We start from the raw sequence: 17651 nt of genomic DNA, 5'->3' as shown, positions 1-17651 counted from the left end.
AAGTAAGAATATGTTTAAAGCTTTTGACGCATGTTATCAAATTATTTCCCAAGATAGCATAATTTATATTATAAATAATATAATTTATATGTCCACTGGGATTGAACTGTTAATATTTCAGTAGGTCTTGAGAGCAATCATTAAAAAGAAAAGACAAAGACTAAAGCAAACTTTGTTGGTCAGTAGTTTAAAAATATGGGTCCATATTGTTTATGGGTATAATAGTAAGCAGTATTCAGTTCATACTTTATGTAAACAAATGTAAGAATTTTCTCCTGATATGGCTTTTTTTATTTTTGAGGTATCCATCACGAATTGAAAAAATTGACTATGAGGAGGGCAAGATGTTGGTCCATTTTGAGCGCTGGAGTCATCGTTATGATGAGTGGATTTACTGGGATAGCAATAGGTTGCGCCCCCTTGAGAGACCTGCATTAAGAAAAGAAGGGCTAAAAGATGAGGAAGATTTCTTTGTAAGTAGCAAGGCTTTCTGTTTGTTAGATATGTAATGATGTATTTTTTAAAGGAATTCTGTTAAATTTTACAAAAGCTTGTTTTTTTTTTTAATTAAGGAAATGCTTGTTTATTATACATGGTATTGATCTTAAAAGTTGTTTAAAATAGGATTTTAAAGCTGGAGAAGAGGTTCTGGCTCGTTGGACAGACTGTCGCTATTACCCTGCCAAGATTGAGGCGATTAACAAAGAAGGTACGTATTTGAAATGATCTGAGAATTAAAATGGGATTTATAGTAAAATTTAACTATATTTCTAATTTTAATTAATGCATGTAGTTGTTACATGTAGCTGTTACTTCTCTTTGATTTATACTTAGTCTTCTAATACTTTTTAGGATAAAAATTTAATTTGTTATGTATTTAATTCGTTATGTATTATATAGAATAAGATGGTATGTAATATGCTGCCTAAGTAGAGTATTTGGGTTAGTAGTTGGTTAAAATTTTTCAGCTTTTTCAGCTTTCAGTTGACAGGCTTATATTATACACATTTTATTTCTGCTTCTCTGTTTCCAGTTTGCTGGCTAAATAATTTTTTGAACATCTTTACCTGAGTGCTAAAGATACAGGAAAATTCAAATCAGTTCAGGTTGGAAGTAAAACACAGTACAATATTTTCTGAGGAAAGAGTATGGAACTTTATCAATATGAGGATTTCCTTTCTTGCATCTTTTTCCCTGCCCCCTTTTAATTAATTTTTGTAGATAATTAATTTTCCTATCAGCCTTTTGTGATATCTAACATTAATACAGAGGAAAAGTTACTGAATTTACCAGATACACAGAAAATAACACAGAAATTAGGTGTGCTAGTGTGGCATAAAACAAGAGAATCTGTTGCACAGATAATTAATTTTGAAACTTGTAGACCGACTAATTTGGAAATGGATTATAATTAATATTTAAATTATTATTGGAAGTATACTTAAATATTTCACATTTCTGACTTCAAATCTCATTTAAATAATAATTGTGAAATACTTATAAGTATATTTTCCAAATCAGTAGTACGTTGTTCTCCTATTACAGTGATTTCTCAAACTCTACCACTCATTTATTCTTTTTACTAAAGAAACACATTGAGAGAATTCCCTGGCAGTCCAGTGGCGAGGACCTGGCACTTTCACTGCTGAGAGCCTGAGTCCAGTCCCTGGTGGGGAATTTTAAGATCCCATAAGCCATGCAGCAGGACCAAAAACAAAAAACCCACATTGATACGTTTTTTGTAAGATGAGCATCTAACTTAAGTAAGGGAATACTTACTTTACGTTATATCTTGAAAGCCAAACAAATTAGCTAGAAAAGGAGGGTTGAAGAGGTTTTCTGGCAGAAGAAATGGCATATGCAAAAGAATAGAAGAGAGACATGCCGTTTTTAAGGAACTGCAAGTCTTTGATGTAACTGGAGTGAAGGATTCCTTTCAGGTTTGTAGAATAACAGAAGAGGTGGAGGAAAGAAACAAAATTGGTACATGAAGTGTCTTGTAGTCTTGCTAAAGAATTTAGCTAAGGATTTAAGCTGAAAATTTAACAAAAAACTTGAGAAAAATTACGAGGTAAGAGAAGATAGAAGAAGAAAAAAAGAAAACATTTAAAAAGAAATACAGTAAAAAATGTTAAGTGTGAAAAAGTAAGTTACAGTTGTCTGGCTAGAATTGATGATGTAACTTTACAAAAGCCTTAGTCTAATTTATTGTTTTAGTTAATTGAAATAACAGATATGGCTGTGAGCTTATTACTAGTCACCTGAGGGACATCTCAGTTGTTAAGTTTTCAGGTTACTTCTTTCCTAGTGGGGCCTTTAAATCACTGTTTACTTAAACTTCTGGAAAGCTGTATTTCAGAGCTCACATTCCCATGTCCTATATTGGCTCCTCAGGCGTCTAGTTCAGAGCCTAGCACAGAGTTAGGGAGTCAGTAACAATTTTTGGAAGGAGAAGAAGTAATGAATCCATTTCGTTAGATAATAGGATCTTCCCCAAACAGAAAAAAAAACCATGACTAATTCCTTGCTTCTTGGAAGAAAAGCTATGACAGACCTAGACAGTGTATTAAAAAGTGGAGACATCATTTTGATGACAAAAGGTCCATCTAGTCAAAGCTATAGTTTTCCAGTAGTCATGTATGGATGTAAGAGTTCAACTCTAAAGAAAGCTGAGCACTGAATAATAGATGCTTTCAAATTGTGGTGTTGGAGAAGACTCTTAAGAGTCCCTTGGACTGCAAGGAGATCAAACCAGTCAGTCCTAAAGGAAATCAGCCCTAAATGTTCATTAGAAGGATGGATGCTGAAGCTAAAGCTGCGGTTCTTTGGCCACCTGATGCGAAGAACTGACTCACTGGATAAGATCCTGTTGCTGGGAAGGATTGAGGGCAAAAAGAGAAGGGGGAGACAGAGGCTGAGATGGTTGGATTGCATCACCTCCTCAGTGGACATGAACTTGAGTAAGCACTGGGAGATCATGAAGGACTGCGAAGCCTGGCGTGCTGCAGTCCATGGGGTTGCAAAGAGTCAGACTTGACCTTGGCGACTGAATGACAACAACCCAAACAGAACAGAATTAAACAGTGCTCTCTGTTTTCATTATGAGAAATTTCTTTAAATGTGCAGAGCTTTGAGACCTTTCTTATAAGTGTGAAGCTTCTTTTACAAAGCACATGCATATGCACACGTACGACATACTCAGAAACAAGCCACCCTCCTTTTTTATCCTATCCCATTTGTCCATACGCATGTAATACAGAAATTTAAGCTTACATCAGTGGAAGAATGATGTTACTCATTGCAACCTCTGCCATTTCAAGAGCAGTTTGAGGAAGCCCTTAGTGAAATATTGGCAGATATAACTTGTTTTTAAACATTTTCTATGGGAGGTATTAATTTAGTGATTTTCCTGTGTGGCCCACAGGCTGAATGAGTCTCCCTTGGTCTCCTGCCACCATCCTTCCCCTCCCCCCTTAAAAAAGGAAGCCCTCAGAGCACTTTGTTCACTGCAAAAGCTAAACAAAACTAACAAATGTGGACATTTAGGTATACATAATATGTCTTGGAGGAGTTGAAGAGAAGGGGCAAATCACTTTAGACTGGAGTGATCAGGGAGGTTTTCATATGATGGGTGGGATTTGAAGAGCTGATCCTTGAAGAGTGGGTTGGAGTTGAGAAAGGAAAAGGCGTCACAGCGGGGAGACTGTCCTCAGAGGCGGTGGGTGAGTGCATGGTCAGTGTGGCGCAGAGTTTGCCCTCATCTGCAGTGCCACGTGAGGAAGGAGAAGGGAGGGGCACAAACGGTGGTAGTGTAAGGGGCACAAGTGGTTTTTCAGTCTCACAGTCTTCCTGAATTCTTCACATTTTTGCTCTTCAGCTGCTCCGTTTCTTTCGTAATTTGGGTTTAGTTCTTTATGTCCATGATTTGTATGTAATGGTAATAATAGAAAGATATGAAATCAATGGTATTATTCATATTACAAAGAAAAGAAAATCTTTGTACATTGATTTATTGGCTTTGATGCCAATTGTTTATACCTCTTTTGTAAAGATCAAATATCTGTTTACATCAAGTGTCACTCAGCCCACATTGGTTTGGTACAGGAAATGATAGAAGAACACTGGGATTTCCATAAATATAAAATCTGTGTAATTTATATGTTTTCTGATGGTACTGACAAGCATGAAAGCATGGAGTCTGTAACGAAAAGTGAGTGTCCTTTGAAATAGTCATGTAAATAGAATCATGAATCCCAACAGCAGGATGGTTTAGTGGGAAAGACACGGGAATCAGGGTTTCGGGGAATGGCTGTGCTGCTGGTAAACCGCCATTGGATGCAGCGTTCCGTTTCACTGGAGGTCAGCGTTCCGTTTCACTGGAGGTCTGTTTCACTGGAGGTCATTGGCACAGGAAGATTGTCATGCCAATGATACGTAAAATGGTGTGTAGCTTAAAAGCCCAGGAATCTGTAATTCTTGTTTGCCAGTTAACTAATATTGCAAAGAAATAATCCTTCCCTGAGAAAAGGAATAATCCTTTCCTGAAATTTTTCTCCCAGATTTTTCTGTTATTTAGAAAGAAACTTTCAAAGACAGCAAATGCTGATTCTTAGAAATATTATTCACTTTTGTAAATAATAATTTATTTTCTTCAGGTATATTATAACATAACTGATATGTTATTTAAACATATATTTGTTATACATTTTAAAATCCTCCAGTAAAAATCAGAGTTATATGCAGCTAACTTATCAAGATGGAATTTGTGCACTCCTTAAGGGAAATCAGAGTTATTTTTACAGTGAAACAGACTGTAAACTCTGTACACTTGATGTGTGTTTGCAGTTACTGCAGTCACAGGGTGTTTATTTGTGTCAGGGCATTACTTGTTTGATATCAGGTGTTGCTGTAAGACTGAATTATATTGTCTAATGATCCTGACTTGCTCCTATTTCAGGAACGTTCACAGTTCAATTTTATGATGGAGTAATTCGTTGTTTAAAACGAATGCACATTAAAGCTATGCCCGAGGATGCTAAGGGGCAGGTAAGAGTGTTCAGCATTCCTAGATTCCCAAAGGGATGTCTTCTTGAATGGTGACTGATAAAATATATATATACTTTCACATATATATATATTTTAAAGTGAACTAATTGTAGGATTATGTGCTGATAGCCCCAAATAGCAGCAAGAAAGAGAAGCTTAGAATGTAAAATCAGTTATACACTTGATTTTTGCTTCTTTGGTTTTAGACCTGCCCAAGTTACAGGTCACTAGTTTCTGTTCCAGGTGAAAGCCCAGCATCCACTAAGCTGGTGTTGTCCTAGCGACCCAGCTGGATCGTGTAACCAGTCTATGGGAAGTGAGGTGAGTGCCTTTTTTGTTAATTCTGTTTCATTTTTCCTGGTATATAGTTATCATTTAGAAAGTTAATTTTTAATATAAAATTTTATATTGAGTTTCTTATCTTCTTCTTTTCTTCTGTAAATCATAGTCATTAATTTTCTTTCAAAAGGCGCTTACCTGACACTCTGTAGGCTGTTTCAGGTAGGGCTTTCTGAGTTATATGATGTAAGCAGTGTATTACATGCTGTCACTGCTCAAAGCAAGAATGAACGGTAAGCATTTGAAAGAGAATCTGGGATGAAGTTAAAACCATAATTCTATTGATTGAATATGTTTCCTGAAATACTGGAAAGAAAAGGTGCCAGTAGAAATTTAAAATGTTTTCTTTTATGTTCTGCTGTTATTTGGGATTTTCAGCACCTGGACCTACAATTAATTTTAAGAAATTGAAAGTGATCTGTAAAAATGTCTAATATGGAAATATGCTACATATTTGTTGCATACCATGTGGTGAAAAATGTCATCTTAAACTGTGTTGAAATCACGTGGTCATTTCCAGTCAAGTGTATGCATTTAACAGACTACCTACTGCTGTATTTGGGATGTAGACTACCACAGTTGAAACATTATTTTTGTTTTTTGAGAAGTTGGAATGTTTTAAATTACCTGGTTTTCAAAAATGTGGTTTTGACATCAAGTATCAGAGTTTTTTTCTTCAATTAATATGGAAATGCAATTTAAAATGGAAACACTTTTGATCAGGAAATTGCTTTGTGTTTTTCTACTTGTATATATAAATAAAATGTTCTCAAGCATTCAGTGATGTGATTCCTTGGTTACTACACAGAAAGATTGATTGAGACATTGGCAACTTAGTTTAATATATACTGTTTAAAATTCTCAATTTTTCTTTATTTTTTTTGCTTTAAAACTGTTATTTTGTTCATTCAAATATTTATGTGATGGCACTAACTTTAAAACTCTATTCTTTCCGAAGTGACACTGAACCAGTTTGGTTTGTGGTAAAATAAGTTATAAAAACTAATTTTTTGGACATAGTGGATGTTTATTTTTAATGAGTATTCTAGTCACACCATGATGTGTGGTAACATTAAAATCAGTATCAAAATACAGACTCCTAAAAGAAAATATTAGTATATTTCTTTTAATTTTGTTTTTTCATAGTTTTTAATTACAAGCACATTAAAGACATGTATGGGATTGTTTTTTATAAAATATCCTTATATTTTGAGTATCTTTTTCCTCACAAGTTTTTGATTTGTTTTCACCTAGGTCATATAATAAATCAGGTGTTGTTTGAACAGTAATAAGAGAATCCAACTTTGCATACTATCTTCTAAGTTTTGAGTCCTTTGAGAATTTCTTTGTAAAGATATACAGTAAAATTTTTTTTGCTTAACCAGCAAAGGATAAGGAATCAAATAAATGCACTATGGGGATGTTTTTCTCTAAACTTTGTGTAGTTTTTTCTCACCTATTCTTTTTCTTTTTGAGGGTGTGCTGATATAAAATTTACACCGTAACTCACTAGTGTTAAGAGACTGGCCAGGTGGCGCTAGTAGTAAAGAACCCCCCTGCAATGCAGGAGACTTAAGAGATGGGGGTTTGATACCTGGGTCAGGAAGATCCCCTGGAGAAGGAAAGGCAACCACTGTAGTATTCTTGCCTGGAGAATCCCATGGACTCAGGAGCCTGGTGGGCTACAGTCCATGGGGTCGCAAAGAGTTGAACACGACTGAGCGACTTGGCATGTTCATAAGGTCCTTTACTATTGTTAGAACTTTTTTTTAATACATTGCTGTATTGGATTCTCATAGCAAATCATTTGACATAGGTATAGCTGGTATTTCTATTTCGCCGTTGAGGAATTCAGAACTGAGAGAATTCAGCAACTCACCTGAAATTTCACTCAACCATAGTGTGCAGAGCAGCTCTGAACTCATACCTGATTTCAGGCAGTGTTCATTCTAGTACAGTGCTCTGTGTTCTCATCTTTAGTTCTCATTCATGGAAGGAGCACACCAGTTATTTTTGATATTGAATCTTTCCAGTTAAAAAATGGAAGCATGAAATAATTGAAGAATTCTTTACTCACACAACTACAGTGATCCCCATGATTAACATGTCCTATGATCAAGAACTGTTTTATCTGATTTCACTTTTGAAGAGTACAACATTAATCTCTTCTATTTTTCTTTTTATTGGAGAGAGAAAACATTTGGGCATGGAATTTTTGCCCTTAGCATCTTTTGGCATTTCTCTTAACAACTTAAAGATTTCCCCACAGTGCAAAACCTAGAATTAAATGCCCTGTTCTTAGTAAGACTGAATTTAGCACTTTGCTTTGCTTGTCTGTTGTATATAATCTTGTTTTTTCTTTCTGCTTTGTTGATGGAGCTCTATAAGTCATTTGCGTTGGTGGTGTTTTTTTCCTTCTACTTAAATGTTAGTCTCAAGGCTCAACTTAGCCATAATACTTAAGTCACCCAGATTGCTCCTTGACCTTAAACCTCTCTTTTCTATTTGTATACACTTTGCCTTTGTTTAATGGTTTTCCTTTTGCTTGGAGAGTCCATTTCTCTTTCTTTGACTTTTTCCCCAGCAGATTCCTCTTTCAGGGTTCAAATCATCTATCATTTCCCCAGAAGCCTGTGTTTTGTTTATTCTCTACTATCTGTCCTGTTACATTGTCTTATAGTTAATTTTATCTGCCTGTCAATTCCTTATGGGAAGGACTAAAGAGGTGGTTCTGAGTAAAACTTGGGCTGGATAATACTGGTGTATCTGGTTTTCTTTGTTAGTTTGTTTTTACAAACTAGAGATATAAAATTTTGTTTCACAACCTTGTCATAATTTGCTTTCTAATACATTTGGGGACATTGTTTAAAATATGGGGAAGTTACATATTGGGTGTCTTCCAGGCAGGAGCAAAAATGTGGTCACTCCAGGCCAGTGGGTTCCTGAGGTTTTCAGCTAGCATCTTCTATCAACTTAGCATGTTTCCTGGCACATCAATAGGGTATTCAATAGGAAATTGGTCAGTGGGAATGTGTTAGGTGCAATCGCATGGTGTTTTCAGTTCATTTCAGTCATGGGGGAGAGAGAGGCTTTTATTTTGTTTGTTTCCCTTTAATGGCTTGTTGTCTTTATCATATATTCTCAGTACTGAACAGCCATCAACTTGATTTGCTTAATGGCCTGTGTTTGTTAATACAACCCATGAATTAACATATAGTTGATGTTGTGAAATTGTTTTTAGTTGCTTGGACTAAGAATACGTGTTTTTAGTTCAAAGTAAAAGAGTAGAAATTATTTAGTCACAAGCTAAAAAAAACCTCAACACAGGAACATAAATATTTGCATCTCAGAAGAATGACAGCTAATACAGATTCAGAAAGTTGTAAAGGGAGGGAAATTAAACTAGAGTCTGACAGTGTATACTTTACCTTGGTCAAGTAGCTTTTTTTTTCCTTTACTGGTAATATGGCAAGCTCTTGTGATTAAATGTTATGCAAACTTTAAAAACTTTGAAAAATAATAAAATCATACTTTGACCTTTGTGAAATTGACCTTACTTTGAGTGATACATTCTTCCTAATGAAGAGTAGTCATTTGCTCTGTGGGAACACAGTCGTTTCTCATTATCTGCAGGGAATTGTTGCCAGGACCCTCATGGATACCAAAATCTGTAGATGCTCAAGTCTCTTGTATAAAATGGCATCATATTGCATATAACCTGCTCACATCCTCCCAAATCATCTCTGGGTTACTTATAGCGCCTACCACAATGTAAAAGCTATGTACATAGTGGCCAGAGCATGGCAAATTCAAGTTCTACACTTTGAAACTTTGGAAATTTTTTTCCCCTAAGTATTTTTGTTTTGCAGTTGGTTGAATCCCTGGATGCAGAACCCAAAGATAATGCTGACTGACCGTACATTTCTTTTAATATTTGCAGAATTGAAACATAAGCATTTTTTTCATATTATTTTTGTAATATGTTGCATCACAGAAAAGAAACAGACATTTAAACCCTAAAGTACTAAGGTAGAATGTCATGAGATATTTCCACATTTATCATAGGTTTTCTTATATTTTAAATTTTATTCCATCAAAAGATATTTGTTATTGAATATCAATATAAAATTAAGTATTTTCCCATTTTATGTGAGGTCATATAACTGATTAGATTATTAAATTTGATAATCTAACACATTGATGATCTACCTTGTAAATGTAGTTAATCTGATTTTCATATTTGTGTGCCTGTGAAAGTAGCTTTGAAAATATGATACATGTTTTTTATTCATTAGTGTAATTTTAATTAAGTTTTTAATGCTTCACATGTTTTGTGTTTTTCCTTTGGAGGATTGGATAGCTTTAGTCAAAGCAGCTGCTGCAGCTGCAGCCAAGAATAAAACAGGGAACAAACCTCGAACCAGCGCTAACAGCAATAAAGATAAAGAGAAAGATGAAAGAAAATGGTTTAAAGTACCTTCAAAAAAGGAAGAAACTTCAACTTCTATAACCACACCAGAAGTTGAGAAGAAGGAAGATCTGCCTACATCTAGTGAAACTTTTGGTACAAAATATGTTTTTATGTTCACTCCCCATGGCAGTGGTAAACTCACATAGTGAATTTTCAGATCTTTTGGCTACCTGTAGTTTGAACATACAGTTGAATTATTGGGCTTTTTTCCCTAGCATCATAATGACGGTTAACTTTTCTATCAGCTCTGAAGGTTAATGGTCTAATACGGGTACTTGACAATGGATACCCTCAGTATTCTGAAATAGAAATGAGTTGTGATTTTGAAATTTAACTTCTTGGTAGTGGGTATTGAGATTCTTTTTGTGTGGGATTTTTTGTTTTGTTTTCTTTAACTTTTAAAATGCTTTTGCATGTATTTCAATATATAATACAGAAAAAGCAGTAAGTCATTCCCGAAGCACAACTGCCTTTAGTAGTTAGTTGTTTTTTGTTTTTTTTTTTTCCCCTAATACATTTGTCTGGAGAAATTTGTGTCTTTTAAAGTTCTGTGTCTAAGCACTAGATTAAAAACACTTAAGTGCAAAGCTTATCTTAGTGTTTTGCTACTTAAAATAATTCATGTGTTTTAACTTTGGATTCTAGATAAACTCTCATATATGTATTCTATTAAAAGTAGGACTTCATGTAGAGAACGTTCCAAAGATGGTCTTTCCACAGCCAGAGAGCACATTAACAAACAAGAGGAAAAATAATCAAGGCAACTCATTTCAGGCAAAGAGAGCTCGGCTTAACAAGATTACTGGTAAACTACAATGATTCTTTTTGTGGGGGGGAATGGAGGGTTTGATTTTATAGTAGTTTGTTTTTAATAAAGGAAAATATATCTTTTGGTTTAATGTAGCTAACTGATTAATAAGAAAAACAGTTGCTTTGTTTCTTTAAGGTCATCACCTTTGGACACCATGGGTTTTTTCTCTCGTGAAATGGAAACAGTATCACCTGTCTTCTGCCTACCTCACAGGGATGTTGTGAGGATGCACGGGGTCATATATTGTAAAATTCCATAGTTTTAAAATCACTTTGGTGGCAGGATTAGTTCTATAAAAATTGAATCATCTGCTTTTGTCAACTTGTGGAGACATACTGTCCAAGGTTCTAAATATTATACAAACATTCTTATTCTTGACTGGTCTCATTAGGGATCATCGGAAAGAAAAGTACTGACTTGAATTCAGCTCCTGAATCTGTTAATTCCCAATATAAAAATACTTCTGTAACTTTTTAAAATTTCTATCCTGACCTTCAGGTTGGTCTCTAGAATTTGGGCTTATTTCTCTCTGCCGTGTTGTAGTTTAGGAAGTAGAATACTAGAATGATGAAAAACACAGGAAATTCCAGCCTGGTTAGTGTTCACAGAAGAAGGGACCAGTCATATTTAAGTCCCACACTTCCAAGGCCTAATGATTCTAATCTTTAAAAGAGATTGTTAATATATTTAATTTTTTGCGTGTTCTATTATAAAGTGTTAGTGGCTCAGTCATATCTGATTCTTTGTGACCCCATGGACTGTAGCTCGCCAGGCTCGTCTGTCCATGAAATCCTCCAGGCAAGAATACTGGAGTGGGTAGCCGTTCCCTTCTCTAGGAGATCTTCCCAATCCAGGGGGTCAAACTGGGGTCCCCCACATTGTAGGCAGATTCTTTACTGCCAGAGGCACCAGGGAAGCACATATATTATGAAGGGGCTGCTAAAATATTTTAATTAATAATCAGTCACATGCTCTTAATTTTAAGGATAATGATTTTAGTCCCTTTGGCCTAATGAAGCTATGTAAATCTTCGTTGACATTCTTTTAAATAATTTGAAAAAGTTGGTTTCATCATCAGATCCAAGAATAAATGTAAATTAAACATTTTGACCATTATCTAAAGAGTGTAAGCCCACTCATCTAAGTAATTATAATTGGTTTCAACAGGTGAGAGTATTTAATCTTTCCATTTGTTAATATCACTTTTGTGCCTTTCTCTGATAAGGGATATATTTGGCCCCAGGACAGGAAATATTTCAAATCAATCTACCCATTCCCATTCCACCTTTTCCTTAGAAACTATTAATGTTGGAGAAAGCTAATGAATGTTATTCTAGTGATTATTATGCTGGCAGCTTGAGATCCCAGTTTTGTCTTAGAATAATGGGACCCAGAGCTGTGTCCTGTGGGATAGTACTTCTCACTGCTGTTGATACCCAGATTGAAACGCCTTATTGGGAGAGCCAAGATCAAGGAAGATGGAAGTGACATTGATGGCTCAGCTGTCAGCTTACCAGCATCGTGTTTTTCCCTAAAATCTGGATACTTTTAGTTTCAGTCAGTATACACTTAACATGTGTATTTACTAAGAAATTCAAGTTCACTGTTTAAAGAAGTAAAGTAAGAAAGCAGCTTAATTCACAGTGATGCAGTATCTCCGATGGCCTTGAAAAGATAGTAGTGGGGGAACTTTTCACTTCCTCTTGGGAATCTTAAATCAACAGGTAATAGTTCTGGCAGCAGTAGAAAGGCATAAGTTTTACAAGTGTGAAGCTGTTCTGATCTTTTCCCTTTATTTAGTCAAGTTATGTGTTAATTTAATAGTTTTTCATCTCAGTCTACTTCTGATTTCATGTTACAACTGTATCATGCAAAAAGATAATAGATGTTTTAAGATTGTTTCTGATGATTGAGACGCAGGCTTGCCTCTGTACAGTAAATTTTGTTTGTAGACCATAAAAGAGAGATGAGAACTAATAGGAAGTAGCAGTTTTGTTATGGAATTATGGTGTATTTTAAATTTATCAAGCTCACTTATATGTGTCTTTTTGTCCATCTACTGATGAGAGAAATAGCCGGGTAACATGGCAGCATCTCAGACTGCTCTATTTCCCTACCACACTTTTTAATTTATTTTTTAAGTAGTTCTTACAGCAAATAAGTGAACCAGCTGCTGGATAAATTTAGTTCATGTATTTATTCACTCTCTGTTTCTTAACCATATATACACCCTACAGAGATTCCAAATCTGATTTCTATATAGGGAATGGTATAGGATGGCTTCAAAATTTTTAAATAAGTAGACATGGAAATTATTGTTGCAGAGAGTATGTGTGTTTGTGTGTGTATGTGTATATATATTCTTCCAGAATCTTAGTTTTCATTATGTCATAAACTTATTGATAATTACATACTTTGTGCATGCTGATTTAGAAAAAACAATGTTACAAAGATGCTCAGGAGTTTATACTTTGGGACAGAATTGCAAGCGAACTGCAAGCAAATTTGAGTAGATTTTAAAATACATATTGGTAGAGAGTAAAAGAAGAAACATTAGCAGTTGGTGCGTGGCATGTGTGTAATAGTTCTAGGAGTTTCTAGACCTTAAGCCAGTTTAGATACATTTGTACAGCTTAAGAAATGTAAAATATAATTTTAAAATTCAGAGGTTTGAATTGGCCGGTAATGTTATTGATAATAATATTCAGGATGTTTGATTCTTAATCTCAACAATAATATTGTATTTTGGAATCCCTGACCGAAAAGCAGAGCGTGAATTTAACTGCTCTGTTCTTTCTTTCCTCCCCGTTACCATTCTAAGATGCTTTGTCTCTGTTCTGTTGGTTCCTATTGGCAGTGAGAGACCAACTGTGTACTTTAGAGCTGAAGTAGGATATTGAGAAAGTATCACTTTGTAGATGGGACTCATAAAAATCTGTATTCTACTTCTACCTGATAAATAATTTCTTGAAACTGCATAATGCATTCTGTTAAGATATTTACTCTATGCTAAGCTAAGTCGCTTCAGTCATGTCCGACTCTGTGGGACCCATAGACGGCAGCCCACCAGGCTTCCCGTCCCTGGGATTCTCCAGGCATAGATATCTTATTTGGATGATGACTTGTTAGTAATATATTGATAATTAATACATATTTGCAAATAACTAAAAATCAATTCTGTTTTTTATTTCCCTCCAATTCGTGTCATTTTGGAAGGTTATTGCATTTCTCCCCAGAATGTTAGTTGGTCATGATGACAGACTTTAGACTGCTTCTTAAGGCAGCAGTAGTCAGCGTCTTCCTCAAGGGCATTTAAAAGTTTCTTGTCCCTTGTGTATATTTGATAACTCTTGTATAAGATGGTTTGCATGTAAAGTATGAAAGCCTTTTTACTGATCATATTTGAAGCTTTTGAATTAATTGGCTACCAAGTATTACATCTTCTAACCTAATTTTAAGTAGTTTTTATTAAATGCCCCATTGCTTTTATAAGAACATTACAAAGCTTTATTTTCCTTTCACAAACCATTAAGTGAGAATTGCTTTTAATTATTTGGGTCTGTAATATCCAAATGTAAATTCAGTTAGTAAGACTAAATTATTTTGTTTCTTTTAAACTTCTAGTACTTAAGTTTTAATTTTAGTTTGTGATCTATTTTATCTATTATGTGATTTGAAAGTATTTCCACCACCTTTATGAAGGGAAAAAAAAAAATATAGTCAGTAGATTGAATAGCAAATATTTGTTCTCCTTGAATACCCATAGAAGTAGGGCCTCTACTCAATTCCCTACAAAAGAAGAAGCTAATTTTCCTAATTATTTTTTGTTTTACTTTCAGTAGTAGTTAATGTAAAAAATATTAGCTAGAGAAGAAATACCCAGTGAATGCAGTTTTGTTAAATAAATTCTGTGCTTACATCTTTTTTAGTCATCTAAAAATGTGTTCAGAAGTTACTTTAATACAGATAGAATTGAATTTATGATATATAAGCTATTTTTATGAAACTACTTATACATTGAGTCTTTTTCCCTTCATTTGAATATACACTTAAAACTGTATGGGACTTGAACAATATGGATTATGTCAAACTGCACCAATAGCAGTTTTAATACCAGTCATTGCTGTATCAAAATCATTATTTTATATTCAGTGTTTCCTATTTTGAATTACAATTCTGAGTGATAGATATTCGGCTTCATTATCTAACAATAGAAAGGTGCTTTTTGCCTGATTGAACACTTGATTCTACTATTACCTTGAGAATGCAATTTTAATATTTGAATTTCTACCTACATTACTTAACATCTTAGAGATTGTTACCTGAAAGAGTCAAGGGGCGTTGGCACAGGGATAACTCAAAGTTATGTGGCATTTTGGGGCCCTTATTTCCTCCTGTTAAAAATGGTATGCTGCTGCTGCTGCTAAGTCACTTCAGTCGTGTCCGACTCTGTGTGACCCCATAGACGGCAGCCCACTAGGCTCCCCTGTCCCTGGGATAGATAGCTTTAATACTACAAGTAGTATAATTGCTGAAGTAAATTTATTGTTAAGTTGTTGATTGTTAAACGTACTTCCTTTGAAGCCAGAGTTTTGTGTGCCTGACTTTTGAAGTGATGCAGAAATGGTTTTGGGTGACCTTTTATGTGTGTGGTGGCCATAACAAATAAACGTGTACAAGGGTTATGTTAATAAATTTGCCTCCATTGAGGGCACCTATCTGGTGTTTACCAAAGACTCTTGACTGAGTAAATGCCTTTAATTTCTAAATTAAAGCCAGGTTTTAGTGTCTCTTAATGTTAACTATACTCTGGATAAATATTCTGTCTTCTAAAATTGAAAATTAAAGGTATACATGGGAAAAAACTGGAACTCCCAGTTTATTTCATCAATTGTATAATGAGGCTATCATATGAAGTCCAAATGTAGGCAAGATCTATACTCTTTTTCCATTAACATAAAAGGAATCCATCCATGTTCTCACCACTTTTGTAAGTGATCGGGTACAACTGGGTATAGAAACATACTTGTGAAGCTTAGGTTAAAGAATCCAAGTGAAATAAAAAATTGGGAGTATATAAAAAGCTAATAATATAACAACAACAATCATTTTATATTCTAGATGTTTGAAAGGATTTCTTAATCTTAATATTACTTCCATATCTTATTTCAGTTGTATGGACAAAGCCTAAGGTATTAATGATTTAAGCAGTCTTAGATTTTTGGATATTAATCCATAGAAATTTAAATTTGTACAGAATAAATGTGTATGTGTGTGATTTTTTTTTTTAAAGGATATTTTAAGGTAACTTTTATTTTGAAGACTGTTATGTTAGCTACTCTCAAGTTCTGATTTAGCCCTTTGAGTCATTATTAAAGATGTTTGTCTATTTGACAACCGTCTGAGAGTATACTTCCTATAAAAAAAGTATAGGGGATTCAGCGGCTAAAATTTTGGAGAATTCATGTGAAAGCCAATATCTTTTCTAATAAGCAATTTCTGTACGATTTTCCTCAAGGTTTGTTGGCATCCAAAGCTGTTGGGGTGGATGGTGCTGAAAAAAAGGAAGACTACAATGAAACGGCTCCAATGCTGGAGCAGGTATGAAACGGTAGCATTTGATTGTTTTCAAGGTTCCCCGCTGGAGTTATCACGGAGCTATAGTATCCACATAATTGAAATCACCCTTTTGATCAGATATGGGGATAAGAAAATAATGGGTGATACATTTTTAACTCTGCCTTCTCCAGGGTATGCAGATAAACTACATACTTAGTGTTTATTTTCAGTAGGCTAGCATTAAAGCCTTTGTCTCCCAATGGTGAAAAGCCAGGAGACGGGCCTCCCAGGGTGCATACAGGCTTCCAGCTGGATCACCTTTGACTAGCTTACGAAAAGACCCTTACACAAATACTTTTCATTTGTGAGTTAAAACAGGGTTTTTTGACATCTTATAAAGCTTCTTTTGTAAGAAGTTTCTTTTATATTGTAACAATTGGTGTTGTTAGACTGACTATGTGTTTTATGAATTGATCAATGAGCCATACATTTTTGCTAGGATGTATATTTTAATAACTACAAAAATAATTTAAAAAGCTATTAAGGGTCTGTCTTTAAACCACCTAATAGAGGAATTTGAAAATGAAGGTTGCAGTTGCTAGATTTTGCCTTGGCTACCTTCAGATTCCCACAATACCTGTATATAATGGACTGTGCATGCTTTTCCATTCTCTAAGGGCTTACCTTTTGGGGCACTGTAAGACTATAAGAACACAGTAATAGCCATAACTGGATTTCCTTGGTTCTCCTGTTTTAAAATCTGAGCCTTAATGTAGTTTTACTATATCCTTTTTGTATTATTTTAATTTTCTTTATTAGTAGCCTAATAAAGAAGACTTTAAAATGAGTACCTTTTGGTCTTCTCCATATGCGTTTTAAAAAACAGTCCAAATTTAATTGATATTGTATTGAGTTTTTCAGGGTTATTTTAGGCCTGATTTGATAATAGTGCATTGTTTGGTGCCTCCATTAATGTTGTATTAAATCAGTGATCTTTTAAATTGATTAATATGTCAGTGAATCATGCCTTCTGATTTTCTGTGGTCATCAAACGGTTAAGTCTTTGCCGTTATTGTCAGTATATCAACCAAATTTTAAATGACTTTTTTTTACTGTGTATTATTATATTCAACGTCCCAGATATAACAATATTTTGTATTTTCACCACTGTTTATGGTATTCTCAGAATGCAATAAGTCAGGGACTTGGGTAATAAAATGTTTCTGGAAAATTCATTACAATGTCAATCTTTCATTATGCACAATCCTACTGAGATGAATGTGATTGTGAAAATTATTATGTGTGGAAGTTAGTGTAGAGGGCAGTGCCCTTTTCAGAGACAAGTATAGAAAACAACATTTTGAAACTGAGCTTAAAAAGGAGAAAAATTGAGTAACTCGGCTGTTTTTATTCACATAATTAAGA

The 17651-nt window shown here is 34.6% G+C and overlaps 1 protein-coding gene across 11 annotated transcripts in view; it reads left to right on the top strand.

Moving 5' to 3' along the window:
- The window catches only part of PHF20L1 (PHD finger protein 20 like 1), a 74144-nt gene that overhangs the window by 17374 nt on the left and 39119 nt on the right, over positions 1-17651 (top strand). For 5 of the 11 annotated variants that reach the window (XM_027560801.1, XM_027560811.1, XM_027560802.1 and 2 more), the window contains 7 exons: positions 302-473; positions 625-709; positions 4958-5046; positions 5290-5367; positions 9736-9949; positions 10533-10661; positions 16186-16268. In XM_027560801.1, coding sequence (XP_027416602.1) covers positions 302-473; positions 625-709; positions 4958-5046; positions 5290-5367; positions 9736-9949; positions 10533-10661; positions 16186-16268 — 850 coding nt within the window. The remainder of the gene's footprint in view (positions 1-301; positions 474-624; positions 710-4957; positions 5047-5289; positions 5368-9735; positions 9950-10532; positions 10662-16185; positions 16269-17651) is intronic. The other 6 variants (XM_027560808.1, XM_027560806.1, XM_027560807.1 and 3 more) reach the window with 3 other exon arrangements.

This window comes from Bos indicus x Bos taurus, chromosome 14, assembly GCF_003369695.1.
Source record: "Bos indicus x Bos taurus breed Angus x Brahman F1 hybrid chromosome 14, Bos_hybrid_MaternalHap_v2.0, whole genome shotgun sequence".
Lineage (NCBI taxonomy): Eukaryota > Metazoa > Chordata > Mammalia > Artiodactyla > Bovidae > Bos > Bos indicus x Bos taurus.
Note: the sequence above shows the minus strand (reverse complement) of the source record. Positions and strands in the feature narration are given on the sequence as shown.